Source organism: Catharus ustulatus, chromosome 2 (genome assembly GCF_009819885.2).
Source record: "Catharus ustulatus isolate bCatUst1 chromosome 2, bCatUst1.pri.v2, whole genome shotgun sequence".
In the NCBI taxonomy this organism is placed as follows: Eukaryota; Metazoa; Chordata; class Aves; order Passeriformes; family Turdidae; genus Catharus; species Catharus ustulatus.
In genome coordinates, this window is record NC_046222.1 from 57,497,493 (window position 1) to 57,513,538 (window position 16,046).

The 16,046-nt window shown below is 42.9% G+C and overlaps 2 protein-coding genes across 2 annotated transcripts in view; one reads left to right on the forward strand and one right to left on the reverse strand.

The window, feature by feature from the left end:
• Nucleotides 1-780: 780 nt before the first annotated feature.
• Nucleotides 781-5,813, reverse strand: ALG11 (ALG11 alpha-1,2-mannosyltransferase). The gene is made up of 4 exons (XM_033051806.2): nt 5,721-5,813; nt 4,580-4,810; nt 2,948-3,879; nt 781-1,175 (listed from the first exon to the last, which is right to left on the reverse strand). The coding sequence occupies exons 1-4, from the start codon at nt 5,756-5,758 to the stop codon at nt 904-906; spliced, it is 1,473 nt and encodes a 490-aa protein (XP_032907697.1). The 5' UTR covers nt 5,759-5,813; the 3' UTR covers nt 781-903.
• A 5,048-nt stretch (nt 5,814-10,861) lies between these two features.
• The window catches only part of ATP7B (ATPase copper transporting beta), a 40,004-nt gene continuing 34,819 nt past the window's right edge, over nt 10,862-16,046 (forward strand). The window contains exon 1 of the mRNA XM_033052528.1: nt 10,862-10,925. The gene's annotated coding sequence lies outside the window, so the exon portion shown is untranslated. The remainder of the gene's footprint in view (nt 10,926-16,046) is intronic.

Genomic DNA, 16,046 nt, shown 5'->3' on the forward strand with positions numbered 1-16,046 from the left:
TCATTTATGTTGGAAAAGATCACTGAGTTCAACTGTTAACCTAACACTGCCACGTCCACCCGTAAACTGTGTCCCTATGTGCCATGTCTTTTAAATACCTCCAGGGATAGTGAGTACACACCTTCCCAGGGCAATTCCAATGCTTGACAACCTTTCCCATGTCAAAATTTCTCTTAATATCAATATAAACCTCCCCTGGTGCAACTTGAGGCCATTTTCTCCTGTCACTTGTTACCTGGGAGAAGAGACTGACCCCCACCTGGCTGCACCCTCCTTTCAGGCAGTTGTGGAAAGTGATAAGGTCCCCCCCAAGCCTCCTTTTCTCCAGGCTGAACACCTCCACCACCCTCAGATGCTCCCCACAGGACCTGTGCTCCAGACCCTTCACCAGCTCTGTAGCCCTTCTCTGAACATGCTCCAGCATCTTCACATCCTTCCTGAACTGAGAGGCCCAAAAGTGATGACAGGATTTGAGGTGCAGATTCTAGGGAAAAAAAATAAATTCTTGGTACAAAGGCTACAAAACAAAAATGTTGACTTCAAAAAGTATGAATGCGGGTGGACAGTCATGAAACAGGTGAAGAGTGAAAATACTCAATAAATAAAAGGGGTTCCTGATAAATAAAAAGAACTTAACTGATGTAGTTGTGTTACCAAAGCACTATCATGGTTTGTGAAGCCAGCTGGTTTTCAAGTGCACCATACTCTCATGTAGTTAACATAGAAACATTTCTTTCTCAGGAAAAAAAGTCTCTGTTACATAAAGCAGACAGCCTGACAGAAAGAAGAACAATCTTTTTATTGAATGGAACCAAGGGAACATAGTTTAGATATATTTACACGAGCCTCACAGTCAAATATAAAAAGTTCATTTTACTCATGTTCATTTTTACTTAAATACACTTATTTAAATAACGGCTCCACAGATAACAGGAATGTCTCTTCAAAATGCTGGTCAGAAAACCTGTGCACAGAGCGACGAGCATTTTCTCTGATCTCCAGTCTTTTCTCAGGAGACAAAGAAAAGATACAAGCCATTGTCTCAGCATAACTGTCCTCATCTTCTGCTAGGAAGCCTGTCACACGTCCTTCATGAGGTACCACGATGTCTAGTTTGGGGCCACCAGAATTGTGAGCCAGGATAACTGTGCCTGCTGCCATACACTCAACTACTCCTGTAAAGATACAAAAAATGCTGATGTGAGTCTGCACATCATGTGCTTTGACCTTCTGTAAAATACTGGAAAGTTAAACCAACAGCAAAATTCACTACAGACTGCCATTCCAAATCAGCTGGAAAAATATAGTAAAAATGGTCCCATAAGAAACACAAATTTAAATTTTTCAGTTCTAAGGACTGAAATGACAGTTTCTCTTAAGCACATGAAATTGAAACGAGATATCATATATAACTGGGTAATTTGTGGGTCTTGTAACATACCTGATTTTAAACATTTGGAAAGATACTGAGAAAAAAAAAAGTTCTACACACATTTCAATCAAAATATTCAGAAGTTCAGTATTTTGCAGACTAACATATCTTACAGCTTACGACAATTCAGCAAGACACTAGTAAAAATTATTACCTCTACATATGTGTTTTTGATGGAAGAAATTTTAATGAAATGGGAATCAGTGAGCTTTCCTCAGCCAAAAGCTGTGGGATAGGAACAACATATAATGTACACAGCAACTTCAGTTCTCCTCCATGGTTCCAAAGCAGACTTCAGAAATGCTGATTCTTCTCAGTTCTGATTTGATTGTTATAAATTCACTCAGCTCAAACATTGCCTAGTATAAATAATATTCCGAAGTTTTGAAATACGGGTTTTTTTCACATAAAAAGCCTGTGAGATGAAGGTTAAATACTGCTCAAATCCAAAATCATAATGTGATTATATCACTTTTAAAATAGTATTTAAATATTTAGTGGGAGAAAAACAAAAAGGGGAAGACATAATTTCCAATATTTTGCTGTTGCTTCTGAGAGACACTTTAGTGTCAATTTTTTTATACAAAGCTCCTGAAGACCATAAACTACTATTCCTAATACATACTGTTTTCTAATGAAGTCTGAGGAGATTAACTGCAGTTTAGTCACATTATAGCAGAGAATGGCATCCATCTGCTTGGCTACTAACTTACCTGATTGCTGTAGATTTATATAGATGGGCAATCTGGCATTCCCTTTCAAGGTCAGGACTATCTAATCCAAACAAACTGAGCCCCATACCTTAGTTCTGGGTCCCAGCTCCTCTCTGGCAGTCTGCTCCAAGCTACACCCACCAATTTAAGGGGTTCATACATTTGTCTCAGCAGAGATGCCTAATGCAATGACCAAAGGTACCTGGTGGCATCTCCACGGGGCTTATTTGTACCAGACAGGATCTGTGGGAGACTCACACCCCTGAAACAGCAGCTGGAGCCCCATGACATACACTGTATATTTCAAATGGCATTTGAGGCAGTTGAAACACAGCCAAAATCTCTTAACATGGATGTCTACATATGAACTGTTTCTAAGCTCCCCTTGTAGTCAATGGAGCCACCAGGGCACAATTAAAGGTGCTCAAAGGGAAGCACCTGCAGCCTCTTGAAGCTCTGGAAGGTTGGCAAACGTAACCCAAGGGCAATAGGGTGAGCCATGACCTTGCAGGGCGATAGCTGGAGGTCAGCAGGACATCCTGGGCAGCACACAGACTAGTTCTGTGTTCAGGTGACCAGAGGATGCACAGAATTAACAGCCTGTGACTACAGCCCTTCAGCTTCCACTACAGTAGCACCTACTGGTGCATCATCTGCACCACATCTGCACTGATCCTGTGGGCTTTACAGCAGCTACACTGCCTCCAACAAGGACAGGAGCTGGACACCTGCTTGACATGCAGACCTCTATTCTTGGACACCTAGGGACAAGCAGCTGAACACTCAAGAAAACTGTACTGACCGATCCCAAAGTGCTCATTCCACATGGTGTGCAAGCCGATGGTGGCCTCGGCCAGGTGTCTCTTCAGCTCCTCAAAGGGAATGTTAATCCTGAATATAACATCATCACTAACACCCAGCTCTTCACACAGACATTTCAGCTTATTTACACGCTCTTCATCTTGCTGGTTACGACAGCCACCGATTAAGATCAGCTTCAGTGATGGCTGCTGCCCCACCCTCTTCTCTTTCAGCAATTTAGCAAAGGCTCTGATTTGCAAAGGATGATCTTTTTCAGGCCGGAACTGGCCGACAGAAACAATGGAATATTCACTGGTGCTCTTTTCCACTTCCAGTGGAATGTCCAGGAAAGTCTGAACATCGCATGGTGGATACACAACACTGGTGCAAGCCCCAGATCTCCAGAGGGAAAGGATGTGATTCAATGTCCAAGAAGAATTCACCATAACCACATCGCTGCAGGAACCAACCAACCCATACATGAAAGCGAAAAAGTAGTAGTAGACAAGTTTAAATTTGCTGAAGAGAGGACTGCTTGTAATGAAGGCAGCATTGTTAAACCTGGTATCCTGATTCCTCACGACAGAGAGCATATCAGTGCTGATAGTGGGATAATGGACGTAGCATCCGACCCGACAACCTCCCAGGTACTTGAAGAGGGGAATTGTGAAGGCATAACCCATTGAGTCAATATAAATGTCAGGAACACACTTGAGAAGAGCTTCCCAGCCAAGGAACACTGATCCTAAACTTTGTCCCAGCAAAGTGAAGTGAGGATAAAGAGATGCTTCCACAAGGAAGCGTTTTTCTAGAAATACAAACTTCACAGGATGGATTAACTTAATATTGAATCTTCTGAAAGCACCTTCTACTATTTCTTCTCCAGTGGCATCTTTATCACCAGTGTAAACAACACACGTTACATTTTTGTACCTGTAAGAATAAAGCAAAAGAATTTAATAAATTCTTCGTATTTTTCAGCAAGAAACTAAAATATAATCCACTTAAAAGTACTCAAGAAGAATGTGAGAACAAATGTCTGGCCCAGAAATGATTTTAACTAAATTATACTTTTCCTTATACTTCCACAGGTTTTTTTCTAATCTGCAGAAAAACATATGGCTGAGAACTTGGGGAATATTTTGAGTAAAACATAAAAGGAGCTCAGTATTATTCTACAGACTTCAGAACACCTTGCTCTGCATTAGGAGGTATCTGTCTGGTGCACAGCATGAGCAAAATGCAAATTATGGCAAATCAATGTATGTGCCTATGTTAAATCCACTTTAGGTATTAATTTGTTTTGCCTCCTGCACCAAGAGGCAAGTGTAAAGATGATCTGTTATCTACTGAGGAGTTATGACTATACAAGTTTCATGGCACTAGTGGAAAACTGAGGAGGAAAGAGAGGTTTTGTCAAGGAAAGAAAGGCAAAAAGTGAGACGTGCCACAGCAGGAAATATCAAAATCTAAAGGGATGAAGTAGAATGCAACCACATGAAACTCAGACATAAAATGTAAGACCAGTAGATTAATGACACCTACTGAAATATGTAAAATGCCAACATGTGCATAAAGAATAGCAACAGAAGCTGAGAATGAAAGATGGTGTTTGATAAACACATAAACTTACTTTTTCTGGAGCGTTCTTATGGCACACCACAAGACTCTCTCCCCTCCACCTCCTGCATTGCAATACGGGTGAAAAAAGGCCACCAGCAGTGGCCGCTTCCCATCTCTTCCTGCTGAGCTCAACTGTTTCTTCCTTTGTATCCAGAGCCGTACTCCCCACAGCAGTACCACCAAGCAGATGCACAAAATTCCACTTAGAAATAATGCAGGGAGTAACAATGAGCACAGCAATCTGAAACAAGCCAGAAATTTTAACACGTAATTGTTTTAAAGAATTACTGTGTATGGCATTGAACGAGAAGGACTTAAAAATAGAGCTACAGGGAGTTTGACAACTTTTTGAGTTCTTTTAATCTCAGAAATCATCAGTGTGTATGACTGACAACTACACAAATGAAATCACTACTCTGCATTGTTTATCCAAAGATCTCTTTTCCCCCTGCTTCTACCTTGCAATCATTTATCATTGTTTATTCATGCCCTATATGTGTTATCTATCTACACGTGCTCTACACACTTTGTACAAGCTACATGCCCTTAGCAACCTGGCAATACACAAACAGCAGAGTGACTTCCTGGTGGATTTTTAAAGAGGTTTTTTCAGCCCAGTCTCCTGTTTGGCTCGCTCTACTGTGAACTGTTTCAGTGCCGGGTTACTGGCTCCTATTCCAACCTGCACATCCCACTCCCCGGAGGCAGGAGCAGCTCTGCCAGCTGTCCCGAGCAGCTCCGTGCACTCTCCCTGCGCAGACAGCCTTTTCCTCTCAGTCACTGACAGGGTGTTCCCTCCGCTCTGCTGACAGCTCTGCTAACCCTGCAGGGGAGGCTTCCCGGCCCAGGAGCCCCACAGGGACAGCGCCCGGTTCCTCCCGCTGCCCTGCTAAGCCTTGCACAAACAGCACTTAGTCCGCCGCTCCCGCTCAGCAAGGGAGCGACACGACTGACACATAAGGAAGCGCTTTGATTTCGGGCCGGGAGCGGCGGAAAAGCGCATTAACCCATGGCAGCCCACGGCACAGCGCGGAGCACAAGCGGCCGGGCCGGGGCCGGGGCCGCCTCCTGCCCTGCCCTGCCCTGCCCTGGCTGCCCTGCCCGGGCCGGCCCTGCCCGCCGCCAGGACGCGCCGCCCCCGCCCCCGGTACCTGAGGAGCCCGCACAGGCACAGCCCTCCCGCCACCATCTTGGGCAGCGCCGCGTCGCGCTCCCGGCGGAAAGGGAGGTTCCCGGGCAGCGGGGCGGGCAGCGGGGCGGGCAGCGGGGCGGGCAGCGGGGCGGGCAGCGGGGCGGGCAGCGGGGCGGGCAGCGGGGCGGGCAGCGGGGCGGGCAGCGGGGCGGACTGCTCCCACCCCTCCGGGGCGCTGCCCGCCCGGAGCCGCTGCCTCCCTCTTCCTTTACCTCCTCCTCCTTCACCTCCACCTCCTTCACCTCCTCCTCCTTCACCTCCTCCTCGCCTTCACCCCACCCCGGACGTGCACCCCGTGAGGGCAGTACTTGTTGTGAGCTCCGTGCTGCTGCGTGGAGCGTTTTTCCCAGCGATGCTGGAAGAGAGTGGACAGCAGCACATCCCTGGCGCAGTGTAGTCAGACCTTACACGTGCTGCTCCTTGGATGGCATCGCGTCCTCCGCAAGTGATGTGCTCGGATTCCCTGGGCAGGATGGAAGGGAGGGCGCTGTGGGCAGGCCGAGGCCTCCCCGGCACACGGGCTTCGTTCTGCCTCCCACACTCCCCCAGGTTCAGCCTGTGGAAGTGCTGGCCCTTCTCGTTGGCCAGGAGAGGATGTCCGCCATGAGGTCCACGTCCTGCATCCCTTGCAGCCGTGGTCTCCTGCTTGTCACTGAATCCTCATCCAGAGGGAGCTGCCAGCGGCGCTGTGCAGGTTCATGTTGTGAGGCCGAGGGCAGGTTGTGCAACACAGGCTGCGCCTGGCGCCGTCTCCAAAAGGATCCCATCAACACGATCTGGGGACAGTTGCCACTGAAGTTATCTCTATCTAACATACTTCTTGCCCTATTTTGTCTTGATTGGAGAGTATATGCGCAGACCAGAGGGTCGGTGTAGCAGTAAGACTGAATGATGCTGGTTTTTCAAAATACTATTAATCATGTGCCAGTCCACGTCAAGACTTCATGTTCCTAAAATCTCATCCTTGGAACAACATAAGGAACTCATCCTGATCTCCAAGGTCCTGGGAAGCACTGAGTGAAATTAACAGACTTTGACAGAACAATCCGAAACATTTCTGATCTCCTGTCACATTGCTACATGCTTGTTTTCCCACCCACATTCTCAATTTTAAAATAATAAAATGCTTTATGTGTGACATTTGATCTAGATAACTCATTCTTCAGTCTCTTGCAGAGTTGAGGCTGTCCAAAATTTGAGGGAGTTTCAAACCTTGTTTCTTTAAACAAGACCTTTCCAGGACTTGTGATCCTTCAACCTCTTTGAGGTCAGCATGATCTAATTCATGTTCTAAGCCACCTCTGCATTTTATAGGTGATAGGGATGTCTCTGGAAGTCAGTGTCTTTTGCGTGAGAAGAGTGCAGGTTGGAAAATGATGAATCATTAAGTTATGTGACCATAAATTAATTCTATAACCAGAAGCAGAGAGACAAAGGCTCTCTTCTAGTGTGAGTGGCAAAAATCCAGCTTAAATGATAGTTATTTGGTTCTGACCTGCCTGGATTGAGTTTTCCATTTTGGAAATGGAAAACCCTGTGAGAATAAAGCTGGAAATGTGGAAACTCAGAAATGTATTGGTTATTTTACTGATGTTTTTATTTCAATATTTTGAGATACTGTCCTGAGTACCTCAGTGCCACTGACTGTAGGTTTTACCAGGATGTCTCTATGTAAGCAGGTAAATTGGAAGAGGTCTGTGGGAGTCCAGCAAGCATGACCTAACATTTCATTTCTGAATCAACAACTCTCATAAGGAGGATGCAACAGGTATTGGTTTCTGTCCCTTAATCTTTTTCCTCTTCCCTGACAGCGCAGTTGCCTTAAAAGCATGTGGAATGTTTAAAGAATAGATCTCTGCTGGATTTTCTTCTCTGAACTCAAAGCACCTTTCTTTCTTCAACATTTGAAGATTATTGTCTGAGTTCAGAGGAAGAGGCAAGTTATTCTAAGGAACAGGAAGTCCAGACTATTTTAGATGATGAAATTTATGTTTCTCCCCACTGACTTGGAAAGGAGTCCATAGTCACTCCCTTGGAAGGTATGAATCTTACACAGAGTCTTTAAGAAGTTGAAGGACCACAGGTCACAGCTTAATTAAGATGAGACTTAAGTAATAATGGTGAAGAGTTCCTGGAAGCAAGAGGACTAATTAATGAGGGAGACACCTACATGCCTGGCTTTTGAGTTTCACTTGCTTGTTTAGGGATAAATCTGCATGATGGTGGGAGTGTTAAATAGTTTTCTCAGCTCTAATAATTTACAGTTCACAGAATCACAGAATGTCTGAGGTGGGGAGGAATTGGTTGGATGGATGCAACCAGAGAGTTGTGGTCAATGGCTTAATGTCTGGGTGCTGGACCTGGATCTGGGCAATCCCAGACATGACTACAGAGTAGAGGAACTCTTTGAGAGAAGCCCTGGAAGTGTTCAAGATCAGGTTGAACAGGGTCCTGAGCATCCTGATCTGGTGGGTAGCATCCTTGACCACAATAGAGGGGTTGGAACTAATGATCTTCAATGTCCCTTCCAACTCAAACCTTTCTATGATTCTGTGGCCTCTGGAGGCCATTTTCTCTAGCCCCTCTGCCCAAAGTGAGTACCTAGAGCAGATTGTCCATGACTGAGTCCAGGTGAGTTTTGAATACCTCCAAGGATACCTCCAACCTCCCTGTGTAACCTGTGCCAGTGCTTGGTCACCCTCACAGTGAAGAAGTGTTTCCTGATGTTTAGAGGGAACTTCCCATATTCCATTGCCTCTGGTCCTGTCACTGGACCCCAGTGAAAAGAGCTTAGCTGCTCTTTTCATCCTCCCTTCACACATTGAAGGCCTTGTCATGCCTTGTCAAGGCTTGAGCAATCCCAATTCCCTCAGCCTTTCCTCACAGAAAAACAGTCCCACACTTTTAATCATATTAGTTGTTTGGTTTTTTTCTTAGTCCCTCTAGTGGTAATTAAAAACAGATGTAATAATACTTTCAAAGTTCTTCTGTTAGCTTTTCATTAATCACAGAGTTTTCAGCTGCTGATGTGAGCAGTATGAAACCTGTGTTGCTGACAGACTTGCAGACTGCAAAACTTACCTTTAATTTGGAATATCCAACACCGGCTAATTAATTGAGTCATCAACACTTCACATTCATATGTAGCAGAGGATATTGCATGCATGAATTTAGGGTACTGATGAACTTTAGCAGGAGTAGTGATGAGCTCTCTATGGTGTCCCCACTCCAGCAGTGAGAATGATATTCAAAACCTTGTCTGTAGAAATTCCACAAAGCTGACATGCCAGGGAAAGTAAACTACCCTTGTTATGAAGTCAGTTTTGTTTTCGCCTTCCCAGAGATGTACCAAGTTTTTAATCTTTTGTTACCTCTGTAAGCTTTTTTTGGTCCTATTTTGATTGCTTTCCTTATCAAGCTCCTTATTCTAAAGAAAGCCCATGCAAATGGACTTTTTAAAGTGAAGAGTATTTAGAATAAATAGCAGACTCCACTCACTGTGTGTTTGCCCCAAGCCTGCAAGGCATTTGAGACAGTTTTAAAGTATATTTTTGTATCTCTCATTCTTGCTGAGTAGTCCATGTATGAGTAACTTAGTAAGATAAAACCGCTGGCAAGTAATAATAGCAAGAAACTGGATTAATATTGTGTAAGGATATTCATATGACAGTCATGTGGTCTGTTATACTTTCTTGTGCAGTTAGTTACTTCTTTCAGAAATATTCACTGTGTAGCACCAAGTCTCTTGTTTAATGCTGCTGTCTGAGCTACGAAAATGCCTGGGACTGTTTTTAGTAGGTGGAATCTCAGATCATTCATGTACAGAGTAAGTTTTTTCCCTTTTGTGTGTGTCTTGTGATAGGTTGTTGAACATTACAGTACATTTTCTCTTCATTGCATAGTAACAGGAGCAGAAATAAAGTTGCACCAGTTCTATGCTAAATATTTATGAAACAAAGCCCAAGCATTGGTAAGAAATTGTGGCATTGATATAGCTATGGAAAAACACTATGGGGTTGTTTTCACTGATATCTTGTAATAATGAAGTCGCTAAATATAAACAATTCTAGTAATTTCTTTTTCACTGTCATCCTTAATTCTGAGTTACATGTTCTAGGGCATAGGTGTTCACAACATGTTTCTGTGAGCAAAAGTTGCTCTGTTATTTTTTTTTGACAGAAGCAATGAAGAATTAAGAAGCTTGGATCTACTAATTATATTTGCATGAGAGCCCATAAGGCACATTTATTTGTAATTTATTTAGGTTGAACCCATATCTTTTGATAAACAGAATATTATTTTCACACAAATTGTCCCAGTTGGGTAAGGACCATGAAGGAAAACAAATCAGTTCATGTAGATAGTGACAGTGCTTTAAATCCCATGGATTCTAAACATCTGACATTTTTTAGGGTGGCTGAAGGAAACATTTCCAAGCAACTTTGAGCACTGGCAGAAATGAGATGACAAATGATGTACCTTTAATGACAACATCACGGAGTGTGCAAAAGAACATTTGGGCTCATCTTAAGTCCCAGCTTTTTCAGGTGGAAGCTTAGGATTCTTGAGGAGCTAGGGATCTTCTTTGAGGGTCTGTGATTGCACACCCAAGCCTTTTTTGCTTGTAATTCTCCTTTCTGCAGATAGATAGTAATATATCTGTGGCCCTCTGCATCCGTTTAGAACATGAAGAGGATCAGGAAGGACCACCTATTTCACTATCTTACCTTAACACCTGCTCAGATCAACTATGGATCCACAGGGAGGTGTAAAATTTCACTGTAATTTTTTTTTCCTGAGTGAGGTGCTTTCCTTTTCAAACTTTAAAGGGTTCACATAACTTGTTCACTGCACTGACTCATTCAATGTGCATTTTGCCAAATGTATTTCTGCCTGTTTTAGGAAGCAAGGAAGAGTGCTATTCAGATGAAAATCCAAGTTGTTTCACATAGAGCCAGGATGAAGCAGGATTTGCATTCTGTGCTCGTGTCTGGCTCCTTGGCACTGATTAGGAAAGAGAAAGGAGCCAAAAATGGCCTGCAGAGCAGGACAGAAGGGAATTGAAGGAGACTGTTTGGCTAGTCCAGGCATGAGAGTTGTGGATACTGTGCCTCATCACCTCCTCTGACTTATTTCTATTCCAAGGATGAAGAAAGCTTGAAAGGTTGGTGATTTTCCCATGAAGTAGATTCAATCAAAGATTCTCTTTCAGAGGGTGTACCAGGGCTGCTAAAAAGTAGTTACCTGCTGCACTGTGTTTTCTTTCAGTAAGCAGAGCTACCAGGAGAGAATGGTAAATGAATCAAGCCTGAATTTCCATGGCTAACATTTATGCTTTCCAGGAATTGAGGGCAGTTAATAAATCTCAGATGGTTGCTCAGTGACTCCCAGGGTTGGTACCTTCTTTTATGCTGAGCTTTGGAATGCATTGGTTTTGGCTAAATGTGTCCTTGGAAGAAACATTCTCTGCCTTTGAGAACAGGCTGACGTGACCTCTGGAAATGAGAGTATTGCTGAGAGCTGAATAAACTCAGTTTTAGAGTTAGAAAGCTTTTTTGTGTTTTCATTTTCTCACAGCTTCAGGCTCCCAGGAACTCTTTCTTTAGGAGTCAGATGTCTCCAGTTTCCTCTGTGTCTTCATGCAATAAATGAATGCTGTTTTTACAGTGAGTTTGAGTTGTGATGAGGCAGTGTGTATGTTGCAGGAAACAGCGTGAGACAGCATGTCTGCTTTTGAAAACAGGATTTTAACTGTATTTCAATCCAGGTGTTAAATATTTCAGATAAAATACTTGTAAACAGAAAGAGGTTTACTCTGTATTGCGATTTCCCTTAGATGTTTTTTCAAAGCAACTGTTTGTATGGAAGAGATTGCATAAAATTAGCAGCAGTTTCCTGTGTTCATACTTTCATTCCTGTCTGCTGCTTTAGTTCTGGCATTTGTACCTGACTTCTTACCGAATTAGTGTAGGCTGTCAGTGTGACGTTATTCAATAGAGAATTACTATTAGGTATTCCAGCAGAAAAAACCAAACAAATATTAAAAAAAAAAACCAACCAAATATATTTTCATTTTTAGTTTTTATTTCTGTTTTTAGTTTCTGTAAGGCTCTGCAATGAATCAGTATGTCTCTATCCAGGCAAGTTCTACTTAACTTTCGTGGTCATTTGAAGTATGTTTTTTCCACTGATAGAAACTGGCAGCTCCGTGCCTTTGGCTGTGAGTTAACTATAAGTTTATGTGAGGTATTAGACCTGGACAGGGCACTGTTGTGAAGTTCTTAGCCCTGGATAGCAAATAATTGACAGGACTTTTGTGGAAATTTAAGTTAGCTAAGCAGCAACTCACATACGTTACAATTTTGGACTCTTGGCAACTGGAAACAGAAAAGCCTCTACTTCATGTTCTCAGCAGAGGTTCCCCTCCACTCTTCTTGCCTGCTGTGGCACAGCAGGTCAGCCAGAGAGCTGGCACATCTTCTTCCCTCTCTAAATTGGGAAGAAGGATGTTCCTAAGGACAGCACTGTATTTGGGGAGGCCCTGGCTGCTGCCCCTCATGTTCCTTCGGTCCCAGCATGAGCGCGGTGACGTGTGTGAGCAGCGCTGTGGTTTGTTCGCTCGTGGAACAAACCTCGCCTTGTCTTGGCAGCACGTGGCACAGTCCAAAAGGGCAAGAGGTGGAAGGCAGGTGAGAAGGGCCCTCGTGCCAGCCTGATGGGGCTGTACCCAAGCCCTGTGACACAGAGTCACAGATTGTGTTCTCTACAAGGGTGGCACCACAGAGAAGGCTCTGACACCGTCTTGCCTTTTCCTACCCGATAACTGCAACCGCTTCACAGGAAGAACAGGGAAAAAAGAAGTAAAAGAACCAAACAAAAAGTGGAAACCCTTTTTCCCAGACAGAGTTTTGCCTGGACCACCAAGAAAGCAGACAGGACTTTGCTCCAGGCACTATGTGGGAGGAGCTCAGGTGCTGTGGTGAGGAGTGCAGCATTCAGGCTTACTTAGGGATTTGTGTGTTTCTGGAAACTCCTCTGTGTGTGTATGTAGGTGGTTCCTGCCAGTCTGAGATAAACAGAAACCATTGTTAAGAAAAACTAAATTTGGTCTTGCCTTTACATATCTGCCCTAACAAAGGAGGTATGTTTGTATTTTAGATGTGGCATCTGTAATGCAAACACGAGATACTGTTTTGTCTTTTTTTTCCTTGAATTCAGAGGCTGAGCAGTTTACTGACCATAGAACCTGAAATACAAACTTAAATCAGAGTTATCAGTTTCTGGGGTGTGTGTGAGTTTGTTTGCATTTTTGTTTGCTTTTGTTTTTGTTTATCTTTTTTGATATACTCTACGAATATGATGTGCTTTATGATGTTTACGTAGTCCCAGGTGCCTCATCGTAGTTTGCCTGCTACAGGGTGAATGGCTGCTTACTTTGGGAAAAAAATAATAATTTAAAAAATCAGTTCTCTTATTTACTTAAATCACAATTCAGAGACTTATGACTTCATATAATCAAAGTAAGTGTAGAAGATATTTCTTAAATGGTACAGCAAATACTGAGAAATTTACAAATTTTAAGAAGTAACACTAATTATTTCTTATTTCTAAATGTGCACATCAAATATTAGTTCACAAGTAATAGCTCTTTCTGTTAGTCATTCTCAGGTTGTATTTTAAATATTGCAGTTAAAATAGGTAATATGCAGGCCCCTTTTCTCTGCATGGAATTCTAAAAAGCTTTTGCACAAGCTATGTGAGACAAAACCAGCTTTGGGCAAGAGCAAATCAAGCAAATTACAGTAATTTCACGATTATAAGCCACATTGAGTATAAGCCGCACTTCCGGGTGCCAGAACTTTTCGTTCTTTGTCCATACATAAACCACACCTGATTATAAGCTGCATGTTACAATACAGAGTGTGATAAAAGGTATCTATTCTATCACCATCTGTTGAGGGTGGGGGCAGTGATCCGTATCTCAACGGCAGATGTTCTGCTAATGGGCCATCCATTGAAACCAGGCAGGGCATTGTTCTTTATCTTTTCACAGCCCATCCTTCCTCCAACAAGCCATTTTCTGCTAATGGCCCATTGAGTCCCACTGTGTGACTGATAAAATTACTGCATCCCACTGGAAGTTGCTCCAGCCAGGGGGAAGAGCCCAACATTTCTTACCAAGATAAAAACAGAGGTTTTGGGACAATAAGGGAGGCCCTTTCTCCACTGGACTCCAGAGGAAAACTGGATTTCTCCACATCACCACTGGACCTTTAGAGGGAAACTGCACCTTCTACAGGAGCACAGCTTCAACTGAATTACTGTAATTTTGAAATCAAGGGGCTTTCAGGCAAAAATATGGAAATTAGGAATAACAGTTCTTTTCTAGGGAAATCAAAATAGAAATACAGTACTACAAAGAAACAAACTCCAAACCCTGACAAAGTCAGAGTACAACCTGACACCCTGTCAGGCAGGGTGTTGGCAGCAGTCCCATTAAATGGTGACTGCATCCTCCTGCAGTGACAGATGTGGCTCAGTTGGAGCTGTGCTCCTGTAGAAGGTGCAGTTTCCCTCTAAAGGTCCAGTGGTGATGTGGAGAAATCCAGTTTTCCACTGGAGTCCAGTGGAGAAAGGGGCTACCTTAGTGTCCCAAAACCTCTGTTTTTATCTTGGTAAGAAATGTTGGGCTCTTCCCCCTGGCTGGAGCAACTTCCAATGGGATGCAGTAATTTTATCAGTCACACAGTGGGACTCAATGGCCATTAGCAGAAAATGACTGGCTGGAGGAAGGATGGGTTGTGAAAAGATAAAGAACAATGCCCTGCCTGGTTTCAATGGAAGGCCCATTAGCAGAATATCTGCCATTGAGATAAGGATCACTGTCCCCACCCTGAACAGATGGTGATAGAATAGATACCTTTTATCACACTCTGTATTGTAACATGCGGCTTATAATCAGGTGCGGCTTATGTATGGACAAAAAAACCAAAAAGTTGCTGAAACCCAGAAGTGCGGCTTATACTCAGTGCGGCTTATAATCGTGAAATTACTGTATAATAATTTGGAGGGAGAGGGTTTACATTCTCCATTTCAAAGAGAAGTTCCTGCCTTTCTCAGCAGACACCTGTCCTCCAAACTAAAACAGCAACTTTTTGTTCTTTGTCCGTATAAAAGCTGCACCTGATTATAAGCCACACTTTGGGTTCGGACCAAAATTTTAGTCAAAATGGTACGGATTATAATTGTGAAATTACTGTAAGTTGGAAACAGAGAAGCAAAAATGCTGGGTTTGTTGTGGCACTGCCTGACACGTTCTGCCAGCCTTCTTAAACTACTTGGTGCGTAAGCAGTAGTGGAAATCCTGACTCAAATTAATTCATGCAGATTGCAATTGTTCTTTGCACTTAAACCTTGACCCAAAAGGTGTGCCTTTTTGTGTGATCAGCCTCATGGTTCCTTGAAAACAAATTTCTGCAGGATAAACAGATAACAGAAATTATTATACTGAAACCAGCACTTTTAAAAGCAGACAAAGTACAAAGTCCACACATTTTTTGATCATACAAAAAGCTGTGGAATGAAAAAGATCAGTACATGTTTTGGGACCCTGTTAAAAGCAAGGTGCTTCATTGAGTTTTGCTGGTTTTGAGCAAACAAACCTTTTATAAATATTTGGAGAAGATTGAGTCTGCTTCCTGAAAAGCTGAAGCCAAAGTCTGAGCTGATTTGAAATTAAGTCATCAACTCTTAAGCAATTTTAATCATAGCAGGTAGGAATTTGTTTCCTTGTATTCCAGATTTCTGAAGTTACCTTTTTTCCTTATAATGTAAGAAAATGATTGTGCTTTTTCATCTTTTAAAAGAAATATCTACAGCTTTTATGCTGTAGAAAAACTTGTGTATCTGGTTGCTACCACTTTTCTTATGACTGTGACCAAAGAGTTCTTTCTGATTTTGTGGCTCAAAATAGGTGTAAATGTAGGTAAGAGAGAGTTATGTTGCTTCTTCAATAAAAATGAAGTGTGGCCTTTTTCTTTGTGTTCAGTCAGAAGTGTATCAGTTAGGAGGATAAAGCACATGCTTCTGTACCATGAATATGACCGAGCTTCCACTGAACTTTCAGGTGCGACTAATTGATCCATGGGGAAAATGGGAGGCTTGAGTTGCTTAATACGACTGAAAAATGAATGTGGAGCAATCAGAGGGATTTGTTTGAAGAAAAAGTGGATACCTTTACTAACTACTTCACTTTTGGCTTAAAGAGGGCCCTGACAGAGGAGAA

Coding starts and splice junctions, on each gene's coding strand:
- ALG11 (XM_033051806.2), bottom strand. CDS start 5,758: ATGGTGGCGGGAGGGCTGTGCCTGTGCGGGCTCCTCAG. Junction 4,811..5,720: donor TGCCTGTGCGGGCTCCTCAG/GTACCGGGGGCG, acceptor GGCTTGTTTCAG/ATTGCTGTGCTCATTGTTAC. Junction 1,176..2,947: donor GAATGAGCACTTTGGGATCG/GTCAGTACAGTT, acceptor GTATCTTTACAG/GAGTAGTTGAGTGTATGGCA.